At 51.3% G+C, this 22,952-nt stretch overlaps 3 protein-coding genes across 12 annotated transcripts in view; 1 reads left to right on the top strand and 2 right to left on the bottom strand.

The window, feature by feature from the left end:
- Positions 1-11,249, bottom strand: part of LOC140600866 (beta-1,4-galactosyltransferase 3-like) — a 29,404-nt gene extending 18,155 nt beyond the window's left edge. For 2 of the 10 annotated variants that reach the window (XR_012004010.1, XM_072769132.1), the window contains exons 1-3: positions 4,024-4,175; positions 2,048-2,328; positions 320-555 (exon numbers count right to left, since the gene is read on the bottom strand). Coding sequence is in view for 7 of the 10 variants with exons in the window: in XM_072769132.1 (XP_072625233.1) it covers positions 320-555; positions 2,048-2,328; positions 4,024-4,136 (630 nt within the window). In the remaining 3 variants the exon portion in view is untranslated. Of the gene's footprint in view, positions 1-319; positions 556-2,047; positions 2,329-3,014; positions 3,136-4,023; positions 4,191-8,578; positions 8,766-11,091 lie in introns of those variants that run through there. The other 8 variants (XM_072769096.1, XM_072769102.1, XM_072769116.1 and 5 more) reach the window with 8 other exon arrangements.
- Positions 11,250-11,621: 372 nt separating this feature from the next.
- LOC140608659 (cytoplasmic tRNA 2-thiolation protein 1-like) lies at positions 11,622-15,812 on the top strand. Its single transcript, XM_072783484.1, has 3 exons — positions 11,622-11,830; positions 13,258-13,802; positions 15,217-15,812. Exons 1-3 carry the CDS (start codon positions 11,640-11,642, stop codon positions 15,810-15,812), a joined length of 1,332 nt encoding a protein of 443 aa, XP_072639585.1. The 5' UTR covers positions 11,622-11,639.
- Positions 15,813-20,762: 4,950 nt separating this feature from the next.
- Positions 20,763-22,952, bottom strand: part of SIGLEC5 (sialic acid binding Ig like lectin 5) — a 33,094-nt gene continuing 30,904 nt past the window's right edge. Inside the window, exon 11 of the mRNA XM_072769018.1 lies at positions 20,763-21,029. Within this exon, the coding sequence (XP_072625119.1) occupies positions 21,012-21,029 (18 nt within the window). The 3' untranslated portion in view covers positions 20,763-21,011. The remainder of the gene's footprint in view (positions 21,030-22,952) is intronic.

The following is a 22,952-nucleotide window of genomic DNA, read 5'->3' as shown; positions in this document are numbered from 1 at the left end:
ATCCAAAGGGATCCTAAACCCAGTGCTTTAAATTACCACTTAGCTTCATTGCCCAACCTGGCCAGCCCTGGTTTCAGGGAGGTCTAGACTCCGTGGGACTGAGTCTTCCAGACAGCCACTTGAGCCAACCCCAGACTCAGCCAGTCTAGACCAAACCTATAGCCCCACCTCTAATTTCCCCCAAGATCTTCTTGACTCATAAATCCAGCCCCCAACCAGCCACTCTCTGGCCCAAATGCTGACGTGACTCTCCACAGCTGTGCTTGGAGACCCACCTTGTGGGTCTTTTTGCCTCTGCCCCTCCCCACCCCAGATGCACCTGGTTCACCACGTAGATGGCATAGTGCAGTTGCTGGCGCTGTAGGAAGGGGTGCAGATGGAAGAGCAGGTGCTGCAGATGTTGGACTTGCCCATAGTAGGGCACCACTACTGCTGTGTGGTGACGTGTCCAGCAGTCAGGTGGCCGGTACTGGCCCCCCAGCTCCACCAGCGGGTTCTTTTCCACCACCTGCTCCATTGTCAAGTTCTCTGGGATCATCACCTTCAAGGGGCCATCTGAGAGAGGTAAGTACCATGGATGGTCAAGGGGATCCCCTAGAAACCCCACAACCCAGTTGTACTGGGTTCCATCATGTACCCCCCACCCCAAACCATGTCCACCAGCCTTCAGAATGTGACCTTAACTTGGGAATAAGTCTATGCAGATGTAAGTGATTAAAATGTGGAAATGTTGAATTTGGGTGGGCCCTAAATGCAACAACTGGTGTCCTTATAAGAAGGTCATGTGAAGACCCAGAGAGGTGGCCATGGAGGCAGAAATTAAAGTGATGTGCCTCTAAGCCAAGGAAAGCCAAGGATTGCTAACAACCACCAGAAATTAGGAGAGAGAGAGGCATAGGATGGTTTCTCTCTCCAGAACATCCGGAAAGAACCAACACTGTCAACACCGTGATTTTGGACTTCTGGCTTCCAGAACTATGGGAGAATACCTCTCTGTTTTTTGTTTTTTTTTTTCCTCTCTGTTGTTTTAAGGGTGTTTCCCCTGGGGTGGTTCTCAGGCCACTCACTCTCCCTGCACCTCAGACTGCTCCTTCCAGCACCTTCTTCCAAGGGCCCCACTGCCCACCCACCCAGCCCCAGCTGTGGCTCCTCCCCCTTTCTGTAGCAGAACATATTTTTTCCAAAGATGCCACAACAGTATCTCTTTACCCAAATGCCCTTCTTACAACATGACTCTGATACTCCTCCCACGGAGAGGTGAGTGTATGTCCCCACTCCTTAAAATTGGGTGGGCTTTTATAACAGTTTCAATGAATGGAGTATGGCAGAAGTGACACTACATGGCTTTTGGGACCAGATCAGAGAAGGCCAAATGGCTTCTGCCTGCTTTATGTGAACACTTGCTCTTAAGCTAGCAGTTGCCGGCTAAGCTCTCAGGCCACCATACTGTTAGGAAGCCCAAACGAGCCCACTGGGAGGGCTCTGCGGAGGCTCTAAGATCATGTACAGAGAGTGGGAGTGCTTCCACCCCCTGCTTTTTTAGCTCCAGCCATATCTCACTGCAACTGTGTGAAAAACCTGGACCACGACTGCCCAACTGGGCCCTTCCCAAAACTCCCCACCCAGATACACATTAAGAATTGACGACTGTTGGGCACCTGGGAGGCTCAGTGGTTGAGCATCTGCCTTTGGCTCAGGTTGTGTTCCCAGGGTTCTGGGGTCGAGTCCCGCATCAGGCTCCCTGTAGGGAGCCTGCTTCTCCCTCTACCTATGTCTCTGCCTCTCTCTCTGTGGCTCTCATGAATAAATAAATAAAATCTTTAAAAATAATAATAATTAAAAAAGAGTTGATGACTGTTTAAAGACAGAGTTCTGGGGTGGTTCGTTATGATGCAGCCACAGATGACTAGTACACATGCTGTCACCCTTGGGTCATCAGTGCCAGGCCTGCTGCTTATAGATCCTCCCCTACCCCCCCAAAGGAGTCTTTCTAGCTCCCCAAAACCTGAGGCAGGGTTGGGGGGACAGGATATTCTGACAAGCTTACTGATGTAAGGTGAGATGAGGGGGCAGCTAGGCAGGTCCTCCTCACTAACGCCCACAGGGTGGATCTGGCTGAGGTTGGTGTACACGTCCTGGGAAGAGGTCTGCGCAGCAGAGACCGAGACCAGAAAGGGCAACTCTTCTCCCACCGTTGGCCTGTCCTGTATCAGGACGCGCAAAAAGGAGGTGAAGCTGTGGCGGTGGCGGTTCTGGTAGAGGAATGCCCCCATAAGCAGCAGCTGTACCCCCAGAAATAATAACAGGAGCCCCCTCTGTTGTTCCATGCTGGGGAAGGAAACAGAAGGTCATTCTTTCCATCTTGCAAACCCCTCACTTTTGCCCCATGTAGCTCAGTCCCAGGGCCCTGCACCCACCCACTCCCTGACTGTCTTTGCACAGGGGAGGGGAGGTCAGGGTGAGAGAACAGCAAGGCTGCTCAAGGCTGTGCCACCTGCATGAAGAACCTGACTCGGGCACATCTGTAGCCTCATCCCTTCCCGCCTGGTCCCCTCCAAGCCCCGTGATCACAGTGGACCCTGGCTGGTTGCTCCCCTGGGTGAGCAACTCAATCTTTCTAAGGCTCAATGTCCTTGTCTGTGAAATGGGACCTACAGCGGGTTTGGGCTCACTGGGTTGTTGCGCTAGGATGTGCAGTGTGCAATGTGACCTGGCTGCACATTATTCCAGATTGTGCCAGGTCTGCTCATATTTCCAGCACCCTGTATGAAAGGGACCTGACTCCTGTTTATTCTGGGTGCCCTTCTCTTTCCTGTAATGAGCACCTGGTAGCTCCTAGAGGCTTATGCAGCCTCTATACGTCTCCACCATGGTCTAATCATCCTGGTTTGTGGCTGTCCTGTCAACCGCCCCCATCAGAGTAGGAGTTTGCAGAGAACAGGGTTCAGGACTGACTCATCTCTGGGTCCCCGGCATTTCCGAGCACAGGATGAGTAAGTGAATGAATGACTCACCACCTCATAGACTCCTGCTCATGCTCAGCCACCGTCAGAGCCCCTCACTGGGGAGCCTTCTCCACATCCTCCCCTCTCTGCGTCAGCTCTCCTGGTCTCCTGTATCTCTGCTGTCACTGCTCTGCCACCAGACCAGGAATGATCTGTGTCCAGATCTTCCTCCCTCATCTCCCTCCCTCACCCACCTGGGAATGGGGCAGGCCCCAGCCCAGCTCAGCCCTGGGTCCCCAGCATCACCCAGCACCAGGGCTGAGTGTTTGTTCATCTCTAGTTACTAAGAACCACTTCTGTGCCAGGATTATTGAGCAAACCAACGAAGCTGCCACAAGCAAAACCAATAGAAACCTCTACTCCCCAGGAAACCCTCATTCTGGTGGGAAGGACAGGCAAGAAAACAGGTCATTTCAGAGAGCAATAAAAACCTACACATCGAAAGGGGTGGAGCAGGAAATGGATGGAAAGGAAAGAAACAGAGGGAGGCTATCTCTTTTCTGGGTGGCTGGGCAGAGGGAAGAGCAGGTGGAAAGGCCGTGAGGTAGGCAAGGAGAGAATCAAAGGGCACTGAACAGTCATACACAGGCTGGAGGCCTCGTCACTAAATTGGTGAGCGAATTTTCAGACAAACCAGAAAATTATCTCATTACAGAAATAGGCTCAGTATTATATCTCAAATGTGGGACAAGACAGTATGGGATTGGGGGCAGAAAACCCTTCAATTTTGGAGCATGGAGATATGAATCCCAATTTCAGTAGCAAATTCTCTGTTGTGAGGCAGGAATAAGAAAAAACTACCTGAAGGTAGAATGTCTCTCAGCTTCTCAGCTGAAAAGCCAGATCACAAAGGAGCGCTATTTCATAGAATACCACACAGACTTTTGAGTGACATTTCAAATTCAGATGCCCTTCTTTTCATCAAAATGAGAAGAAACCCCCACATATGGTGGAAATGCACCCTGTTCACACAAACAGGAGAAAACGGATTGTCGAGTATGTTTCGGGGGGAACGTACTGGGTGTTCAGTATGGGTGTGGTACTGGGTGGCTCAGTGGTTGGGCGCCTGCCTTCGGCCCAGGACATAATCCTGGAGTCCCAGAATCGAGTCCCACATTGGGCTCCTTGCATGGAGCCTGCTTCTCCCTCTGCCTGGGTCTCTGCCTCTCTCTCTCTCTGTCTCTGTCTCTCATGAATAAATAAAATATTTTTAAAAAGTATGCCTCAGGGAGCTCAGCTGGACTTGGTATGCACTTTGGGACCAAAAACCAGTCTTTGAAAGGTCCTGGTAGAGTTGGCGCAGCAGCAATTTATGAATGTATTTGATGAGAACAGCAGGGCTCATACTAATCCCTATTTCCCAGCGGTGAATGCTACAAGCGTGGATCGTTCCTGAGTTGGCCACCCCAGCCAGGGTCCAGCTGCTCTGTAAACATTTGGAGGTGCCAGCAGAACCTCGATGGTGACTCTATTTCCCCTTCCTCGGCAGCTTGGAGGAGCAAGGAGCCTTCCATGGCATATGTGTGCTCAGGAGCATGATTCTTCACACAGGAGTCGGCTGCATCTGTTGGTTTCTGTGGAGCCACCAACAAAGGGAATGTGTTGGACACACATCACCCAGTGTTAAGACACCCAGTGTCCAGACTTCTTTTTCCTGGTGCAGGACAGGAAGGACTACTATGGAAAGTGTGGTTTGTCTCCTGGAGAGCCCAGTAAAAAGGACCCCTCTGACTTCACAGGAAATGTGACAGGCACGTTTTGTAGACTGCAACAAAGCAATTATCTTCTGATTCCTTATTTTATCATTGATCCCTATTGCAAATACAGGGGTTATGACTTAAGACACAGTGTTACTGTCATTTGGGCTCCTGGTGGAGAAAATTTAATTATGAGCAATGATTTGAAAAAAGAAATTGGGGGAAGCATAATCATGTGACTGTAGGTATAGAAGCATGAGTGGGGATCCCTGGGTGGTGCAGCGGTTTAGCGCCTGTCTTTGGCCCAGGGCACGATCCTGGAGACCCGGGATCGAATCCCACATCGGGCTCCCGGTGCATGGAGCCTGCTCCTCCCTCTGCCTGTGTCTCTGCCTCTCTCTCTCTCTCTGTGTGACTATCATAAATAAATAAAAATTAAAAAAAAAAAAGAAGCATGAGTGTGTTCCTGTTACTCCCTCAAAAAATAGAGTCCATTTCACTACTGTTGAAAGGTGAGCAAGGTAGGATAAAATCAATTGCACATTGTTTCCCAAAGTTACTTAAGATTTCAAGAAAAAAAAAAAAGCCCGACATTTTAAAGTAGCAGGAACCCCCATGCATGTTACAAGATTCAAATTAGTACACCCACATTTTCCAACTGACATGTTTCCAAGTCTCATAATAAGTTATATTTTCATTTGGGAAAAGCAATATTTTTCTGACTGCCGTGTGATATGTGTACATCCCTTAAGAGCCTACATGACCTCAGAGGCCCCAGAGTCTCCCCAAGGAGTCTCCCCATGGATCCCCCTAGGAAGCTGTCCATTCCTCCTGGTGGGTTCCTGACACATGCCTGCACCCCAGCTCTGTCTTCTGAGTCAGACTAAGGGTGGCAGTGGTTTGAGGATGACAATGCCTAGCATCTTCTGCCCCAACTGTGGCTCATTAGGTCTCTTTTCATGAAAAGGGAAAGGTAGAAGCACAGGGGATCTTAGGCTGACCTGCCATACACTACTGGCCCTCCAAGGTCCATACTCTCCAGAATGAAAATACACTGCCAACAAGAGGGAAGGTGTTGAAACCAAACCATCTAGAAGCCCCTCATTCCAAAGAAATTCTAATATTAGAAATGTGTTTCTTGGAGCATCTGGGTGGCTCAGTCGGTTTAGGCATCTGCCTTCAGCTCAAGTCATGATCCAGGGTCCTAGGATTGAGTCCTATGTCCGGCTCTCTGTTCAGCAGGGAGTCTGCTTCTCCCTCTGCCCCTCCCTTGCTCATGCATGCTCTCTCTCTCTGAAATAAACAAAATCAAGAAAGAAAAGAAAGAAAAGAAAAGAAAAGAAAGAAAAGAAAAGAAAAGAAAAGAAAAGAAAAGAAAAGAAAAGAAAAGAAAAGAAAAGAAAAGAAAAGAAGAGTTTCTTCTTTAGGAATGAAACCAATTTTTCTTTTCATCCGGAAATTATCTTTAAAGCTGGATCTGTTAGCTTCAGAAATACCTGCCCCAGGTCAGATTTTGTGTTCACTCTAAGGCAATCCCTAAACTTCCTGACCTCCAAGAAGGTAAGAAATGTATTCTGGTATATAGAACCTGTTTTATGTAGCAGAGGTCTTCCAAGTGGGGTGTGTATGTATACACAACTTCCTGCATGGGAATGTATTTCTATTCTACTCATTTAAGGTGATGCTAGGTTCCTGTTGGGACATTCTGTATTCAGAACCACCACAGCATGAGAGTTTAGTGGAGTTAATTTAAAATTCAACCACGGGGATCCCTGGGTGGCTCAGCGGTTTGGCGCCTGCCTTTGGCCCAGGGCGCGATCCTGGAGTCCCGGGAGATCCTGGAGTCCCGGGATCGAGTCCCACATTGGGCTCCCAGCATGGAACCTGCTTCTCCCTCCTCCTGTGTCTCTGCCTCTCTCTCTCTCTCTATGTCTATCATAAATAAATAAATAAATCTTTAAGAAAAATAAAAAAATAAAAAAATAAAATTCAACCACAATGTTTTCAGGGACAAGTTTTTCAAGTTACACTGGATAAAATATCCAGGTAAAAATTTATGAACCCCAATTTTAGAATTGGTATGCATTTTTCTCTTAGGTACTTAAAGCCTATTTGAGTCATGTCATAAAATATTTATCCCATTAACAGCCAATCTTCATCTCATATCACCTTGTAAAATGTGTAACATTTTCCACCTCTGAGTAACAAAACAAAACAAAACAAACCTCAATGTTGAAAAATGTCAGGTGCCACTCGTCTTGTTCAAATTTTCCATAGCTTTACAGTTTTTTGTCTGCTTGATGAATTAATGAGAAATTTATATTCAAATATCGCAGTGCTTCTAGAATTTGTCAGTTTCTCCTCCTCATCCTGCTAATTTGGGTTTTATTTCTTTGGAGACTGTTTTGTTAGGTACATCCAAGTTTAGAATTGTTTGATCATCCTGGTTATTCCTTGTTCATCTGGGATGACACACTTTATTACTCCCAGTGCGTTTTGGCTCAAAAATCTGTTTAGTGGTTGTAGCTGAACTTAGATTTCTTTGTGCTGTTTTCCAGTGTCTTTTCCTCTCCTCTTGTGTTCACACTTTTGAGTCTTTACTTATTAGATGTGGGTGTCATGTGTACAGCACATAGCTTTTTTCTCAACTCTCCTGGTGATTGAGACAATTTTGCTAGTTTCTAATCTCACAGCAAATCTTATTTATTAAATGATTTTCATTTTTTGAGGAATCTCTGTACCCAACGTGGGGCTCAACCTTATACTGCAAGATCAAAAGTTGGATGCTTTTCTGAGACTGAACCACCAAGTCACCCCCACAGCATATATATATTTTTAAATTTTATTTATTTATTTGAGAGGGAGAGAGAGGGAGAGTGAGCTAGAGGGCAGGGGGAAGGAGAAGCAGACATCCTGCTGAGCCCTGAGATCATGACCTGAGCCCAAGGCAGACACTTAGCTTAACCACTTAACAGACTAAGTCACCCAGGTGTCCCTCCTACAGCAAATCTTATTTTAAAATATTTATTAACAAATTCCCCTAATTGGGACACCTGGATGGCTCAGTGGTTGAGCGCCTGCCTTTGTTCAGGGTGTGATCCTGAAGTTCCAGTATCAAGTTTCACATGGAAGGGGGGGTGAGGCGGCCTGCATATACCCTGCTTCTCCTCTCTCTGCCTTTGTCTCTGCCTCTGTCTCTCATGAATAAATAAAATCTTAAAAAAAAAAAAAAACAATTTTCCCTAACCTAAACCAATACTAAGCTTTTAGATTTTATAAACTAATATAATCCACAAAGGTAGTCTTGATCTTAAAAGAATACTAACGCATTGTGGGCCTTTCATTTCCAAAGCCACCCTTTGATTTCACAAGTAAGGATATTGATGCCTAAAGTCACTCAGGTGTAAGAAAAGAGCATGAATTTTAGGGGCACCCGGGTGGCTCAGTTGGTTCAGCATCTACCTTTGGCTTAGGGTCATGATCTCAGGGTCCCAGGATTGAGTGCCACATCCAGTTCTCTGCTCAGCAGGGAGTCTGCTTCTCCCTCTCCCTCTGCCCCTCCTCCTGCTCCCTCAGATAAATAAAATCTAAAAAAAGAAAAAGAGCATGAATTTGAGCCCAAGCCTGTGTGTGTGCAACTCCGAAGTTCTTTCCATTGCCTGGCTGGGGGTGTCTTGGGGGATGAGGGTGGTAGAGCTCAGGGAAGGTTTCCCCAAAGAGGTAGCATTCTGGGTATGTCCCGAAGGATAAGCAGACATTCGCCACCCATACCCAGGGAGGGAAAGGCACTCTAGGCAGAGAGAGATGGAGGTACCAGAGAGCCCGGTGTGCCTAAATCATGGTGGTAATGGTACCTCTCATCTTTGGAGCACTTACTATGGCCCAAGAGCTGTTTTAAGCACTCATCAAATGTTCCCTCTTCTCAGTCTCAGCATTACTGGCATTCTGGGCATGTTAGTTCTTTGCTATAGGGGCTCTCGTATTAGAGATTTCTAACACTTCTGGATGCCAGTATCCGCCAACTCCAGCTGTGACCACCAAAAATGTCTCCACCAAATGTCCTCTGGAAGTCAAAATCATGTCAGGTTGAGAACCAGTGCTCTCATCGTATGAGGGCTGTACTATTATTTTTTTTTAAATTTTATTTATTCATGAGAGAGAGAGAGAGAGAGAGAGAGAGGCAGAGACACAGGCAGAGGGAGAAGCAGGCTCCATGCAGGAGCCCGATGCAGGACTCAATCCTGAGACTCCAGGACCACACCCTGAGCCACCCAGGAATCCCTACTATTATTATTTCTATCTCACAGGTGAGAAACTGTAAGTTGTCCACAGTTCCACAACTAGGATGGTACTCCCAGGATCTGAACCAAGTTGCTTCTGCTCTTAACCACCATACCACACGGCAAACTTCCTGGGTTCTGTGCTCACTGGGGCGCAAATCACAGGAGACAAGAAAAGAGGGGCAGGCTAGGGGCAGCTCAGGAAGGGCCTTGAAAGCCTTGCCTGCTCTGTACCTGGCCTTGTGCCTGGATGCTGGGACCCAGGTGCAAATCCAACTAAAGCCCTCTCTCAAGGAGCTCCCAATACAAAGAGACACCGAAAGTCACAGATAGCCACAGCCCAAGGTGACAGGGCCTCTGACAATGTCAGGGACCAGGGGCTGTGTGAGCCCAGAGATGGTTTATTAATGCAGTGCAAGTGAGGACAGGTCCTGCAGGCTTTCTAGAGGGAGTACATCCACGTGGCTACCTGGATGAGAAATAGGAATCAGTGTGGTGAGGAGGAGGGGTGAAGAAGGGTCTTCAGGAAGGGAGGATGGCACGTGTAAACACCTGGCAGAAAAGTTACTTCACTGGCAATTGTGGGGGAACTGCCAGAGGCTCAGGAGGCTGAAAAGTCATCAGGGGCCTGGTTGCAAACACCAAGCTGAGAGACTCAAACTTACCCTGCAGGTGATGAGAAGCTACATTCTCCTGCCCTCTCCAGAAGCCCCTGACACCAACTTACAGTCTTTCCCACTGGAATATTGTGTTGCAACAAACAAAACATAAAATGTTTGCAAAGCATCCATGAGATACCTCTGTCCAAACTGTGCCAACACACTGGTGAATATGGCCACTAAGGACTAGTGGGACTGGTCCAGCTCTCAACTGGATTACCAATTACTGCTGCGCCAGGGAAGTGACATGAGGAACCAGAACACCCCGGCCTCAAGCACTTACTAAGCACCAACCACTGGTCTTAATGTTTTACAGAGGTTAACTCAGTTACTTCTTTAACCCAACAACACTATTATCATCTCCACTAGGCAGAGGACACTCAAGCACAGACTTTTCATCACTTACTCAAGGTCACACAACTAAGCAAGTGGCACAGGGAGTCAACTGGCAGGCTGGCTTTCACATCCTCTTTTTGTCAATGATGTCCAGTTTGAGATAAACCTTTCTGTCAATTTCTCAGTACAAAGTGTGTGGGTGGTGTTAAGATCTGCTCAAATACATAGTGAAAGAGACTTGCAAAGCAGGAGACTAAAACCAACACAGAACCACCTAAATTTGTATACTAGTTGTGGGGTTAGAAAACCAAAGTACAGCACAGCAGAATACCACTTAGGCCATGGTTCCTCAACTTTGGCACTATTGTTCTGAACCAGAAAATTTGTTGCAGTGAGAGGCCATCCTGCACACACTATGTTTACCAGCATCCTTGGCCTCTACCTACCAAACGCCAGTCACATCCTTCCCTGCTTCCTTGTTGTGACAACCACAAATGTCTCCAGATAGTGCCAACTGTTCTCTGAGGTACAAAACCACCCCCAAGCTGAGGAGTGACTTAAAGACTCTCAGTCGGTTGCCTGAGGTTTTGACATTCTCACCTCACTCCTTTCTTTAAGAGAAAAATTAAGCCTGGTCACCAGTGGGAAGCTGTCCCCAGTCATTAGAATAAATGGGATGAAAGTCTACTGTTTGGTGAACACACACTTTCCATATTAACTCATATTAACTCAGTCTGTGAGGCACATTCTGTTATTAACCTCCACTTTACGGAGGAGGAGCACATGCCAATTGCTCAGCAAGTGCTATTCTATCCCTCATGTCCTGGCTCGCAGCACTTTTAACAGCTGGTCATCTGTATCTCTCCAGCCAGGCCTGACACTCCAGTGTCCCCGAGGGTCAACCCTCGTGACAGCTTCGGACACCCAAATGTCCCCCATCACCCATTGAGAATGAATTCTCAATCCTCCCTATCGAGGGTCTCACAGGGGGAGACAAGAAATAACACTCAGGAGGAGGGCAGTTTGGGGGCTGCAAAGCGGCTGAGGGGGGGAGAGGGTGCTGACTCCTGGGAGACTGCACCCTAACCCTGGGACCAACCCTCATTGGTCTCACCTGCCCTCTCTCTCGAGCTCTGCCTTCAACCCCACAAGCCCGGAGGGGCGCGCACTTGTCACTGAGCCACGCCTGCGGGTAACTGCTCACCGGGGTCCCGCCCCGAGCCTGGCGCGCGCGTGGCGAAGCGCAAACCGCTCGGGTCAGCTCCGCGCCCGCACAGCCCGCCGGCCGCAGGGCCCTGGACCGCGTTCGCTGGCGCGCCTACGCCCACTCCCACGACCGTGGGGGCGCGCGGAGAAGCCCACCCTGTGCCCCGGGCGACGCGGCCCCATCCCTGCAATCTACGCCGCGGTCGCGCTGCCTCTCCCTTGCGCACCCCTATTCCCTTTCTCCCCTCCACCCTGACAACTCTCCACCCGCACCTCAAGCCCTATCATACTCCCATAAAGGCAGAAAACCGAAAAGGCAACCATTCCCTCTCTAGAATGAAGTGCACAGCGGGCTGCAGGACACGGGAATCAGGCCCCTGCTCCTGCTTTTGCGCAGGCGCAGCCGGAGACGCGCCGGACTGACCCGGAGCACCCGAGGAGCCGTGGGCGGCGCGCATGACGTCACTGCGAGGCTCGCAGGGTGTGGGCCCAGCTGGCTTCCGAGCTGTAGGAGCTTTGGGCCAAACTGCCCCAAGGGCACCTGGGAGTCGTAGGCAGGGAAACCCAAAGCCTTCTGGTAGTCGTAGTCCCTTCACCGTTTCCGCGTTTTCTCGGAGCCTGGACTTTCCTGCGCGGGTTCTGCTCACGTGAGTGCCTCCTTCCTCGATGGGCCGATCCTGGCCCTTTGTAGTGCTAGAGTGTTAGGAGTTGAGAATCTCCTATTCTTCTCCCACGCATTCCGGTAGGTGTCCCTGGAGACATGGCACTCCTCTCCGTGATCCCCCAGCGCCAATCTCTGGCGACTCTCTGGGCGGAAGTGCCCTAAGCAGCTGGTGTCCCTGCTGATCCGCTTTGGACTCTGCCTCGGTTCTGACCCCTCGTTTCCATCCCGCAACCTGAGGACGGTTCCAACGCACCCTCCTCTATCCTGGTTACAACCTGCATAGTTGTAGAGTGATCGGGGCCGGCGTTGGGGGAGCGTCAGGCGGCCGTGGGAGCCCAGCGGAGGCGCCAGACCCAGCCCAGGGTCCCAGAAGGACTTCCAGAGCAAAGGACCTCAAAACTTACCATGCCCAGACAGAATTACAGAGGCCTAAACCTCTGGCTCGCACAGTATTTACCTATTCTTCCCTTTTCCACCTCCTTCCCCACGAAATGGTCCCCTGTTCTTCCCCGTGCTGAAGCCAGAACCTTTGTCAGCCCCCTGCTTCTCTCACCTACTGCCTCGTTCAACCAACTCTTGTGCGAGTCCCACTTGCTCTATTTCCAGAAGAGATCCAGACCACTTCTCTCCACCTCCACTGCCTCTACTCAGTCCTAAGCCACATAATTGTTCATCTGGATTGTTGCAGGAGCCTCTTCATTGGTCTGCCCGTGTCTACCCTCGCTACTCTCCACCCTCTATTTGCGCGCAGCAGCAGCCCCAGGATCTTGTTAAAATATAAATCAGATCCTGTCACTGCACAGATTACAACTATCCAATGGTTCCCATCTCATCCAGAATAAAATCTAAGCTCCTCACCCTGCCAACCTCCAAGGCCTAGATCCTCTCCCCTCTTCAGCCATAAATCACTTTCCAAAAAACTGAACACAGGTCCTGCCTCTTCGGTCTTTGCATTTGCTATTAACTCTATCTGGAACATTCTTCCCACCTTGATGTAATGCCTGATTCCTTACCCTTCTAGCCTGAGCTCAGAGGATAATTCCTTCATATTACTTCTTATATTTGTAAAGTATCTTGGTTATTTATTTATCCATGGGTTGGCTCCTCCACTAAACTTGATGCCTGCAACCCTTCCTATTTTGATCACTGCTGGCCCAGTGCCTAACACATGTTAGGTAGATGGGAGGCAATGAATGGATACTTGTTGAATGAATGAATGAATGAATGAATGAATGAGTGAGTGAATAATGAACGCTTAACCTGAGACTTGAAGGTGCCAAGCCTGCACAAGTGCTGGGAGAATATTCCAGGCAATGGGTGTACTCAGCGCTATCCAGGCCGCCTCTCCGGAGGCGACGACCCCGCAAATCGGAATCCGCATGTAACCTGCCTCTCGCTCTCCCTGTCCAGGAGAAGCCAACTCCTTCCCGCCCGCCCGGAACCCGCGATGCCCGCCCCGCAGTGCTCCTCTTGCCACGCGGCGCGCGCCGCCCTCCGCCGCCCGCGCTCCGGCCAAGCGCTGTGCGGCGCCTGCTTCTGCACCGCCTTCGAGGCCGAGGTGCTGCACACGGTGCAGGCGGGCCGCCTGCTGCCACCCGGCGCCGTAGTGGCCGTGGGCGCCTCCGGCGGCAAGGACTCCACGGTGCTGGCGCACGTGCTGCGCGAACTGGCGCCGCGCCTGGGCGTCTCGCTGCGCCTGGTGGCCGTGGACGAGGGCATCGGCGGCTACCGCGACGCGGCGCTGGCGGCCGTGCGGCGCCAGGCGGCGCTCTGGGACCTCCCGCTCACCGTCGTGGCCTACGCGGACCTCTTCGGGGGCTGGACGATGGACGCGGTGGCCCGCAGCACCGCCGGCTCTGGCCGCAGCCGCGCCTGCTGCACCTTTTGCGGGGTGCTGCGGCGCCGTGCGCTGGAGGAAGGGGCGCGCCTCGTGGGAGCCACGCACATCGTGACAGGTGAGCACGGGCCCTGCGGCCGAGGGGCAAAGGGGGTACCCTTAAGTGGTGAAGGAGCCGCTGGGTGTGCCCTGGGGGGAGGAGCTGCACATGGGGAAGGGGATGTGCGTGCCCCCTGAAGGTGCGTGCCTGGTATGGGCGCGGCCAGCTTTTGAGTCACTGTGATCGATGGCATTGGCAGCTCCAGGGTGGAGGGGTAGTCTCCAGGGGCTTGGTTCCCTACATTAAGAAAAAAGGACATTCTTTGTGTCCCCGTTCACAAAAGAAGGGGAATGAAGTGGTCCCACCCTTCAGAAGCCAACTGTAGTCTGGAATACAACTGTCTTTGAATTCCTTTTTTTCTGTCAGCCTCTCCTCTGTGATGACCCTTATTCTCTCCTGGTCATCACTTCAACACATAATTCTTGACCACTTACTGTGTACCTGTAAGCTACAAAGCCCAGAGCAATGCCTAATTTCAGTTTCCTCTTCTGTAAAATGGGGTTGTTAATAATATTGAGGTCCTAGGGTTGTTGGGAATTAGGTTATGTGTGCAGCACTTGGACCAGAGACCGGAAACCAGTAGATATTGCAGAAATGTTTGCCATTGTGATGCTGCACTAGACGGTATCTCTTCCTGCTCTTCTCTCACACGTATAATTAGAACCTGAGAAGTGCTACTGGGAAAATCACAGACTTTGCCAGCTTCTAATAGAAGCATCCAGTTGAAGGAAGAAGGGTAGGGGTTAGGGGTTAGGAAGCATCTAGAGTGAGCTGAAGGCCACCCAGTAACCAGTGAAAGGCAGACAGAGGGGCAGATTATAAGCAGAGGAAACAGTTTATGCAAAGGCCCTGAGAAGGGTTAGTGTGCCAATTCAAGAAGCCCTAAGAACACCAGTGTTCTACTGTCTGGACTATACAGGCTCCAGTATAAAATAATAAGATGCAGAATAAGAGATTTAGCTTGTTTTATGGTGATTGTTGTGTAAATATTCCCTTTCTCCCTGGTCTTTCTGAATGCCGTGATGTGCATTCCCAGAGGCACTGGGGCAAGGGCTCACTTGAGAGTCTCCATTAACTTAAATGCTGCTTTGGCTCCTGTGCAGTGTGAAGCACACTTCTGAGACTGAAATGTTTGTAGCCTAAAGCACTTTTACTACCTTCCTGAAAAGGCAACTAGCACAGGGCGGGCGGGGATGGTGATAAGTGGGTGCCAGATGAGGGCACCCCGAATTGCTCCCCGGGAACCTGTGTGTGTTCCCCTCTTCTTTCTCACTGTGACCACCGTCAGCCTCCACCTGGCTGTCCCGGGGCGCCCAGGGGTCTCCATGGCCCCGTGCGGCCCTCCCTGCTGGTCTCCGGGCCCCTCCCCGTCTCCCCGCCCGGCTGCCCCGCGGTGCGCCCCCACCTCACCGGCTCCCCCTCTCTCCCCCAGGCCACAACGCCGACGACATGGCAGAGACGGTGCTCATGAACTTCCTGCGGGGCGACGCGGGGCGGCTGGCCCGGGGCGGGGGCCTGGGCTCGCGGGGCGAGGGGGGCGCGTTGCCGCGCTGCCGCCCGCTGCAGCTGGCCTCGCAGAAGGAGGTGGTGCTGTACGCGCACTTCCGTCGCCTCGACTACTTCTCCGAGGAGTGCGTCTACGCGCCCGAGGCCTTCCGCGGCCACGCGCGCCACCTGCTCAAGCTCCTGGAGGCGGCGCGGCCGTCGGCGGCGCTGGACCTGGTGCACTCGGCCGAGCGCCTGGCCCTGGCCCCGGCCGCGCGGCCCCCGCCCCCCGGCGCCTGCTCCCGCTGCGGGGCGCTGGCCAGCCGCGCGCTCTGCCAGGCCTGCGCCCTCCTGGACGGCCTGCAGCGCGGCCGGCCCCGGCTGGCCATCGGCAAGGGGCGCGACGAGGAGGGGCCGCCCCCGCCTCGCAGAGACCCGCGCTCGGCGCCGGGCCCCGCCGCCGCCGCCGCCGCCGCCGCCGCCGCCGCCGCCGGGGAGTGCGGGGCGGCCTGTGAGGGGCGCTGCGCCCAGGCCTCGGTGTGACTGCGGGAGGCCGCTGACCCCGCTGACCCCGCAGGAGCTGAGGCCGGGACCCCTGGGTCGGAAGGAGGAGGGAGCAGGGGGCTGGGAGCCAGGACTCCTGGGTGCGAGGGAGGAGGGGCTGGGGCAGGGACCCCTGGGTGTGAGGGAGGAGGGAGGAGGAGGCAGGGACCCCTAGATCTGAGGGAGGAGGGGCTGGGGGCCTGGACTCCAGGGTGTGAGGGAGGAGGGGCTGGGGGCCTGGACTGGTGTCAGGGAGGAGAGAACTGAACAACCTTCCATTCCAGAGCCAGTAGAAATTAGAGGGCTGCTTGCCTAGTACTCTGCCAGGTTCTGGGCATGCTCGGGAGAGTCCTAACCCTCCTTTAGGACCCACTATGTGTCATGTTTGCCAGGAGCGGGTAAAGCAAAACCGCTTCCCTTGATGGGCTCTCTCATTTACAGTAATCAGGATGCTTATCTTTGAGTGCTGTGCATACTGCAGATGCATCCACACCACAATCTCACTGGCTGTTGCCCGAGGTCAGGTGACTGGCCAGAGGTCACCTAGCTGGAGACAGATAATATTGGAGCCTCACACGCAGATATGCGCCTAAAGCTCTTCAAAACAGTGGATTTGCTCCCCACCCCCACCTGAATCTCTCCTGGTGTCTCTGTGTGGTGCATGAGGAGCAGCTGGGTGGGCTCCCCAGACCTCAAATTATGGAGGCAGAGCTGGGTGAGCCTCAGTCAGTGACTTGACCTCTCTGGTCTTCAGTTTCCTCCTCTGAAATGAAATCACCACCCACCCACCCCATCAAAGCACCGTTGGATGGATTTGATAGTGTCCTTAATATATGCTGGCCAACTTTGTGGGTCATATTACATTTTGGCCACCAGGGTTCTCTGGGTTTCAGAGTCTGCACTTCCAGAAGGGTGTGAGGCCAGAAGCTTCCTTGCATGACCCCTGGAGAGACACCTGGAGTTCTCAGTACCCTCTCCAAGTTGCTGGCCTGGCCCTTTGTCAGGAATGCCCTCCCTTTCCGTACACCTTCTCAAATCCTCCAAGATACTTCTAGAAACCTTCCTGACTCTCTCTTCTCACCTGCCCAGCCTGGGACGTAGGACTCTTCCCAAGTCCCAGCCCCTGAGTCCTGCCCTCATATGTGGCTGTCCACAATCTGGTTCTTGTTCTCCCTAACTGGACTGAGGTTTAAGAGCAGACCCCCCACCCCACCAGATAACCAACATCATTTATTCGCTATTTATTGAGTCCCTAATGTGTGCAGGAGCTTTTCTAGATATTGTTGGGGGAAAAAAATACAAAAACCTCTCACTCAGGGCTTTTGTTGGCTTGGTCAGTGGAGCATGTGACTCTTGATCTTGGGGTCATGAGTTCAAGCCCCACATTGGGTGTAGAGATTACTAAAAATAAATAAACTAAAAAAGGGGCACCTGGGTGGCTCAGTGGTTGAATGTCTGCCTTTGGCTCAGGTTGTGATCCTGGGGTCCTGGGATCGAGTCCCGCATCGGGCTCCCTAAATGGAGTCTGCTTCTTCCTCTGCCTATGTTTCTGCCTCTCTCTGTGTGTGTGTCTCTCATGAAGAAATAAATAATCTTCAAAACAAAACAAAACAAACCAACCCTCTCACTCCCAGAGCTTAAGAAAGCCAAAGCTTTCTTTGGTATTGCTGGAGAAAGCCAAAGCCAAATCAGTATGTAATAGGCATCTGATAATGCACGCTATGAATAACAAAGCAGCTTAAGGGGAAAGGGCATGAGGGGGTGCTATTTCAGTTTGGGAGGTCAGGCCCCTTTTAAGAAAGTGAACAGAAACCAAAATAAAGCAAGGTCAGTTTCTAGCCATGACAGAGTATCTTGTGTCAGAACAACACTTCCGCTGAGACCAACTGGAAAAGAAAAAATAGATATATAACAAAGCGATCTATTTGAAGACATCAAAGAGCTACCAGGGCAGCCAGGATCCCACAGAAGAGGCTCATTCTGCTGGAGGGACCAGGAGGCTAAGGAATAGGCAGAAAGCACAGGCTGAGAGGCCAGGGATCTCGGTGGAGCATTCAACAGTGTGCTGGGACTGGAGACAGATTTGGAGTCTAGGGCTACATGGGCAGGGACTCCAGGGACCAGAATCTGGGGTGAAGGGAAGAGTGTTGAGGTCGGCCGGACACTGCATTTTCCCTGGACAGTCTCATGGAATCAGGTAAAGTTTGATGTTCAGGGTCTCGTAAAAAGTCGAGGCCCAGTAAGCACCTGTTAGGACCCCAGTAAGATTACAAATTAGAAGTAAGGCCCACCTAGAAGTAGACCCACCCACAAAAACACCAGAACCTAGCTTCAAATACTCAATCCCAGACCAGGTTAAGAAGATTCCTACCCTGCTGGCAAGCAAGAGTAGGGTAGCCCTGTAGAGTTGTAAAGGGATGCTCTCTCTTCCTTGCCTGCCTCCTCCACAACCACCCCCCACCCCATACACACACACTCCCAGCTCCTCACATGGAGAAAGGGGCTGAGTGCTCTAATAAATCCCTCGTCTTAGCTCCCTCCCTAGGTGCTTCCCTAACTGCACCCACTCATACAGCTATGACAAATTCTAGAGACAATTTTAGATTCTGTATAGTATTCTCTTCCTCCAGAATCTATTTCTTGCCTGTAGCAGGCAGGGCATTTCAATGCAATCAGGGATCAAGGGAATTTAAAACCCAGCTTCAGTCCTTATGGGGTGAACTTTTTTTCCAGTCTACCCTCACTGGTAGTCCCAGCTACAGGACTGTAATGGAGCCAGGGCCCCTCCCGCTTGGCAAACCCTCAACTGTCTTTCTTCTCTAGCCCTCCTGACACTTGTAAGGTCCTACGTAGCTTCTCAGTAACTGCTCAGAATTGGCAATCTAGCCGGGAAAGGGGGCTTTAAATACGTGGCTCATGTCTTTTAACTTCCTGCTTCTTCCATCTTCACTGTGCAATTTTCTCTGTCAACTCCAAACATCTGAAAAATTGTATCCAGGTTGTCTGATATTTGTTTTTTTCCACAAGGAAGGTTGGTTTGAAATACCCTGACAGGCCACTGTCAGAATCGTGTAACCTGAACTAGAGAGTTTGCCAAGCTTCCTATGTGTGCTGAGTGCCATTACCAGAAGGTTCTGGGATCCCACCCACTGAGGGGCTCCCCACAGGTCTTGTTTCTCCCAGAACCAGCTAACCACCCCCAACTCATGAGCCAGACCACAGTATTGTTTGCTCTGAAGCTGTACCAGCTCTGGAGCAAGTCACCCAATAGATGGATCAGGAGTCCGTATGCCTTCCTGCTCTAGGCCCCACACACACCCCACCCCCTATATCCCCATGCACCCCATCTTTATGGCCTCTTCTAGTGCTAGCTCCAGCTGGTACCTGCTGTTGTTACAAACAGCTTGAATGTCCCCTCATCCCACATCTGGGCACCTTTCATGCTCTGGGAGCAGTTGCTGGTCTGGAGGTCTCAGAGGAAGTGGATTTTTGTGGCCCTGTTGTTGCACATTTAGATTCTATTATGTGTGCTCACTGGAGCATCCAGGTGAGGATCCTCCTTCCCAGAACCAATAGCCACGCACTGGATCTGGGCCTACCTCAGCCCATCTTGAGGTGGAGAAGATTCAAGCACACACAGAACCGTCTGCGTCATCACAACCATAGAAGTGTGTTGGAGGGAGGGTAACTCAGGATAATTCCTTCTCAGTAAAAGTTGTGGGGTGTCCTACCCCCTTCACCGGGCCCTGGCATGGGAAGATCAGGTTCCCCCCATACCTAGACTCTAGGGTCCCCAGGGTGAGGATGTCAGGTATCTGGGTTAGCACCGAGGAGGAGAGGGAGAGGCCCAGAGCTCAGAAAAATGACACAAGGAGAATCTCTCAAGCCAACCCAATCCCCTGGCTGAGGCCCTTCCCCTAATTGTCACAGCCAGAGATCGTGTTTTCCGTTTGTGATGGTATCTTTTAAGAAATCTCTTCTCCAAGGAGCAATATCCTAGTCTCCCTCATCCTAGTACTTCTGTTGCTCACAGAACAGTCACAGGTGGAGGTCCCCAAGGAAACAGCCCGAGGTCCAGGGTCCTCTCCTGCAGCTTCAGACCTGGTCTGTTTGTGGGCTCAGGAGGAATGTGGTATGTATTGGCCCCTCCCACAAATCAGAAGATGTAGGCTATTCCAGAATAAACACAGAAATCTCAGGGTGAAAGAAGGTCGGAGCATGAGGATCCACTTTGTCCTATACCATGTTCTTGTTTCTCATACTTGCAGCTCCTACCCTGCATGCTTCTCCAAGTTGTGCCTCAAATGGAGACCTAAGCTCTTCTGTGAAATCACAAGTCCTACAGCCCTCTTACCACCCCCCCTTGCCCCACGCTCCCAGCAAGGGGAGCAGCAGCAGTAGCTTGGGCTTGGATGGGGCAGGTCTGGGCCCCCGACACCGCCAGATCAATCCTTTCCAGCTGGAGATCAGAAGCAGTGGACCTGGGGCACCTGGGTGGCTCAGTGGTTGAGCGTCTGCCTTTGGCTCAGGTGGTGATCCTGGGGTCCTGGGATCAAGTCCCACATCGGGCTTCCTGCTTGGTGGGGAGTCTGCTTCTCCCTCTCATGTTCTGCTCTCTCTCTCTCAAAAAAAAAAAAAAAAAAAAGCATCTCCTCACTGTCACCACAGTTGTCCCCGAGCTGCATCTTCTTCCCAGATTACGGCTGTTTAGATTACCACAGCACCTAATAGTGGTTCCTGCTCCCTACAGTTCCTTACCCCCCACCATTCCCCCCCACCACCTTCCCTACTACCCCCTCCCACCAACCTCAGGGCCTGACTGAGGCCTTCCCCTCATCTGAATATTTAATTTTCAGATAAAATGAAGGAAAACTTAGAATTTATCTCTGTGACCCACCGGCTCCCAACATAACATCTCATCCAGGCTTCTTTTTTTAAAGATTTTATTTAATTATCCATGATAGACACACAGAGAGAGGCAGAGACATAGGCAGAGGGCGAAGCAGGCTCCACGCAGGAAGCCTGATGTGGGACTCAATCCAGGGACTATGGGATCATGCCCTGAGCCAAAGGCAGACCCTCAACCGCTGAGCCGCCCAGGCGTCCCTCATCCAGGCTTCTGATGCTTCACTCCTTCACCTGAGCTGAATCAGGGCTTCCTATAGCACCAGGCACAGAGCAGGATCACAAGTCATGCTGTCATCCAGAATTCCATGGCTGCACAAGGAAGGGATTAAAAGCAATAGTGAATATCAACCCACTGGAAAGTGATGGGAGGAAGGGGAGGAATGAGACACTGAATTTTCTGGAGGGGGTGAAGGCAGAGGCAGCCCTGGGGGGCAAGGCATCTTGTGTTTTGTGAGAAATGCATTATGTCTCTGAAGTTAACTAAGCCACCAGGATGAGGAGGTTTTCAGAGAGAGACTAAGGAGAAGCCTGGATGTCCTCCAGCCACCACTTTTGTCCCCTAGAACAGAATTTCACACCAGTCCCATTCCCCAGCCCTCCTCCTTCTCCATCTGAGGCAGGTCAGGGATATGCCTCCAGGGGGTGCTCCACAGATCATGCCAGACCTGGGGACCTCCCAGCCCTAGGGTTGGCGCTGTCCGTGGTTCTGGAGCAAAGCTGAGTGAGTTCAGTTCAGTAGGGTCCCCCAACTCTGCCAGGGACCCTAATCCACAGGCACAAGGTCCCGAGCCCTAGGTCAGCAGGGCACCTAAGTCAGAGCAGTTTCAGAAAGTCTGGGTTCCCCTTGGGAAGGAGGATCCAGAAGAAGGGGTGGGAGTGGGCTGGGCTTATCTCTGTGCTTTCCCCCTCAACCCTCTTGTTGCCTTAACATTGATGCCAGCCTGGTGAAGCATAGGGTCAGGTCTTCTCTGAGGTTCCAGGTTATGCTCATGCTGTTGGCCCCTGGACCACACTTCAAGTAGGAAATCTGTGCCCCGATCTCCCCTCAAGTAGAGGATTAGGAAAGAGATGGTTGTTCACCAGAGCTCCTCATGTGCTGGACTCAGGGTTGTGCCTTTCTACAAACTGGTCCAGTGAGCCTTCACAACCATTCCTAGAGAGGACTGGCTAACAATTCTCCTCATTTGGCAGAGCAGGAAACTGCAACTCAAGGTGCTAAGCAATCTTCACAGGGTTTCACATTGTTAATGCGCCTTTGGAGGCTGGGGCTGCGACCTACACGTTCTTGATGCCATAGAGTGACTCCTGAATCCACTGTATTCTAGTCTCAGAAAAGCAGATGACGCACACTGGGGAAGTGTTTTATTTATAAGGGATAGAGACCATCATACGATAATCAGAACACGTGGCAGCAGACAGCAGAAGGTGAAACCCTCATAGGAGGGGGAATCGAGGGCAGCTCGGGTGGCTCAGTGGTTTAGCACCTGCCTTCAGCCCAGGGTGTGATCCTGGAGACCCAGGATGGAGTCCGGCGTCAGGATCCCTGCATGGAGCCTACTTCTCCCTCTGCCTGTGTCTCTGCCTTTCTCTCTCCCTCTCATTCTCTGTCTCTCTCTGTCTCTCTCTCTTTCTGTCTCTCATGAATAAATGAATAAAATCTTATTTAAAAAAAAAGGAGGGGGAATCGAAAGTGATGAAGATCATGTCTCCAAGGACCAGCCTCTATGCCATCTTCCAACTGGTTCAGGAGACTCTGCTGCTAATAGACACGCAGCATGCTCACCAGTAGTGACAGAGTAGATTTCACTTAGCATTTGCCACTGGAATGTCTCTAGAAGAGGAAGTTCCCCAGTGAACTTCATATCCTAGGGAAGCTTCCAAGCTCATCAGGCCTCCACTGAGAATTAAGGTCTCAGTGTGACCTACAGAGAGGGTAGTTTTTGAGAATGCTAGGCCAGCTATGGAGAAGCAGGGGACTGGGGAAGAAGCAGAGCATGAGGGGGAAGAATGTGCAGAAATTTGTTTAAAAAAAAAAAAAAAAAACCAGGGCGCCTGGCTGGCTCAGTTGGTGGAGCATGTGGCTCTTGATTTCAGGTTATGAGTTTGAGCCCCACCTTGGGTGCAGAGATTATGTAAAAATAAAATCTTAAAAAAAAAAAAAACAATTCACCTCACACCTGTCAGAATGGCTAAAATCAAAAACACAAAATGGGCGCCTGGCTGGCTCAGTCA

The sequence above is a fragment of the Canis lupus genome, chromosome 1 (genome assembly GCF_048164855.1).
Source record: "Canis lupus baileyi chromosome 1, mCanLup2.hap1, whole genome shotgun sequence".
NCBI classification, from domain to species: Eukaryota; Metazoa; Chordata; class Mammalia; order Carnivora; family Canidae; genus Canis; species Canis lupus.
Note: the sequence above shows the minus strand (reverse complement) of the source record. Positions and strands in the feature narration are given on the sequence as shown.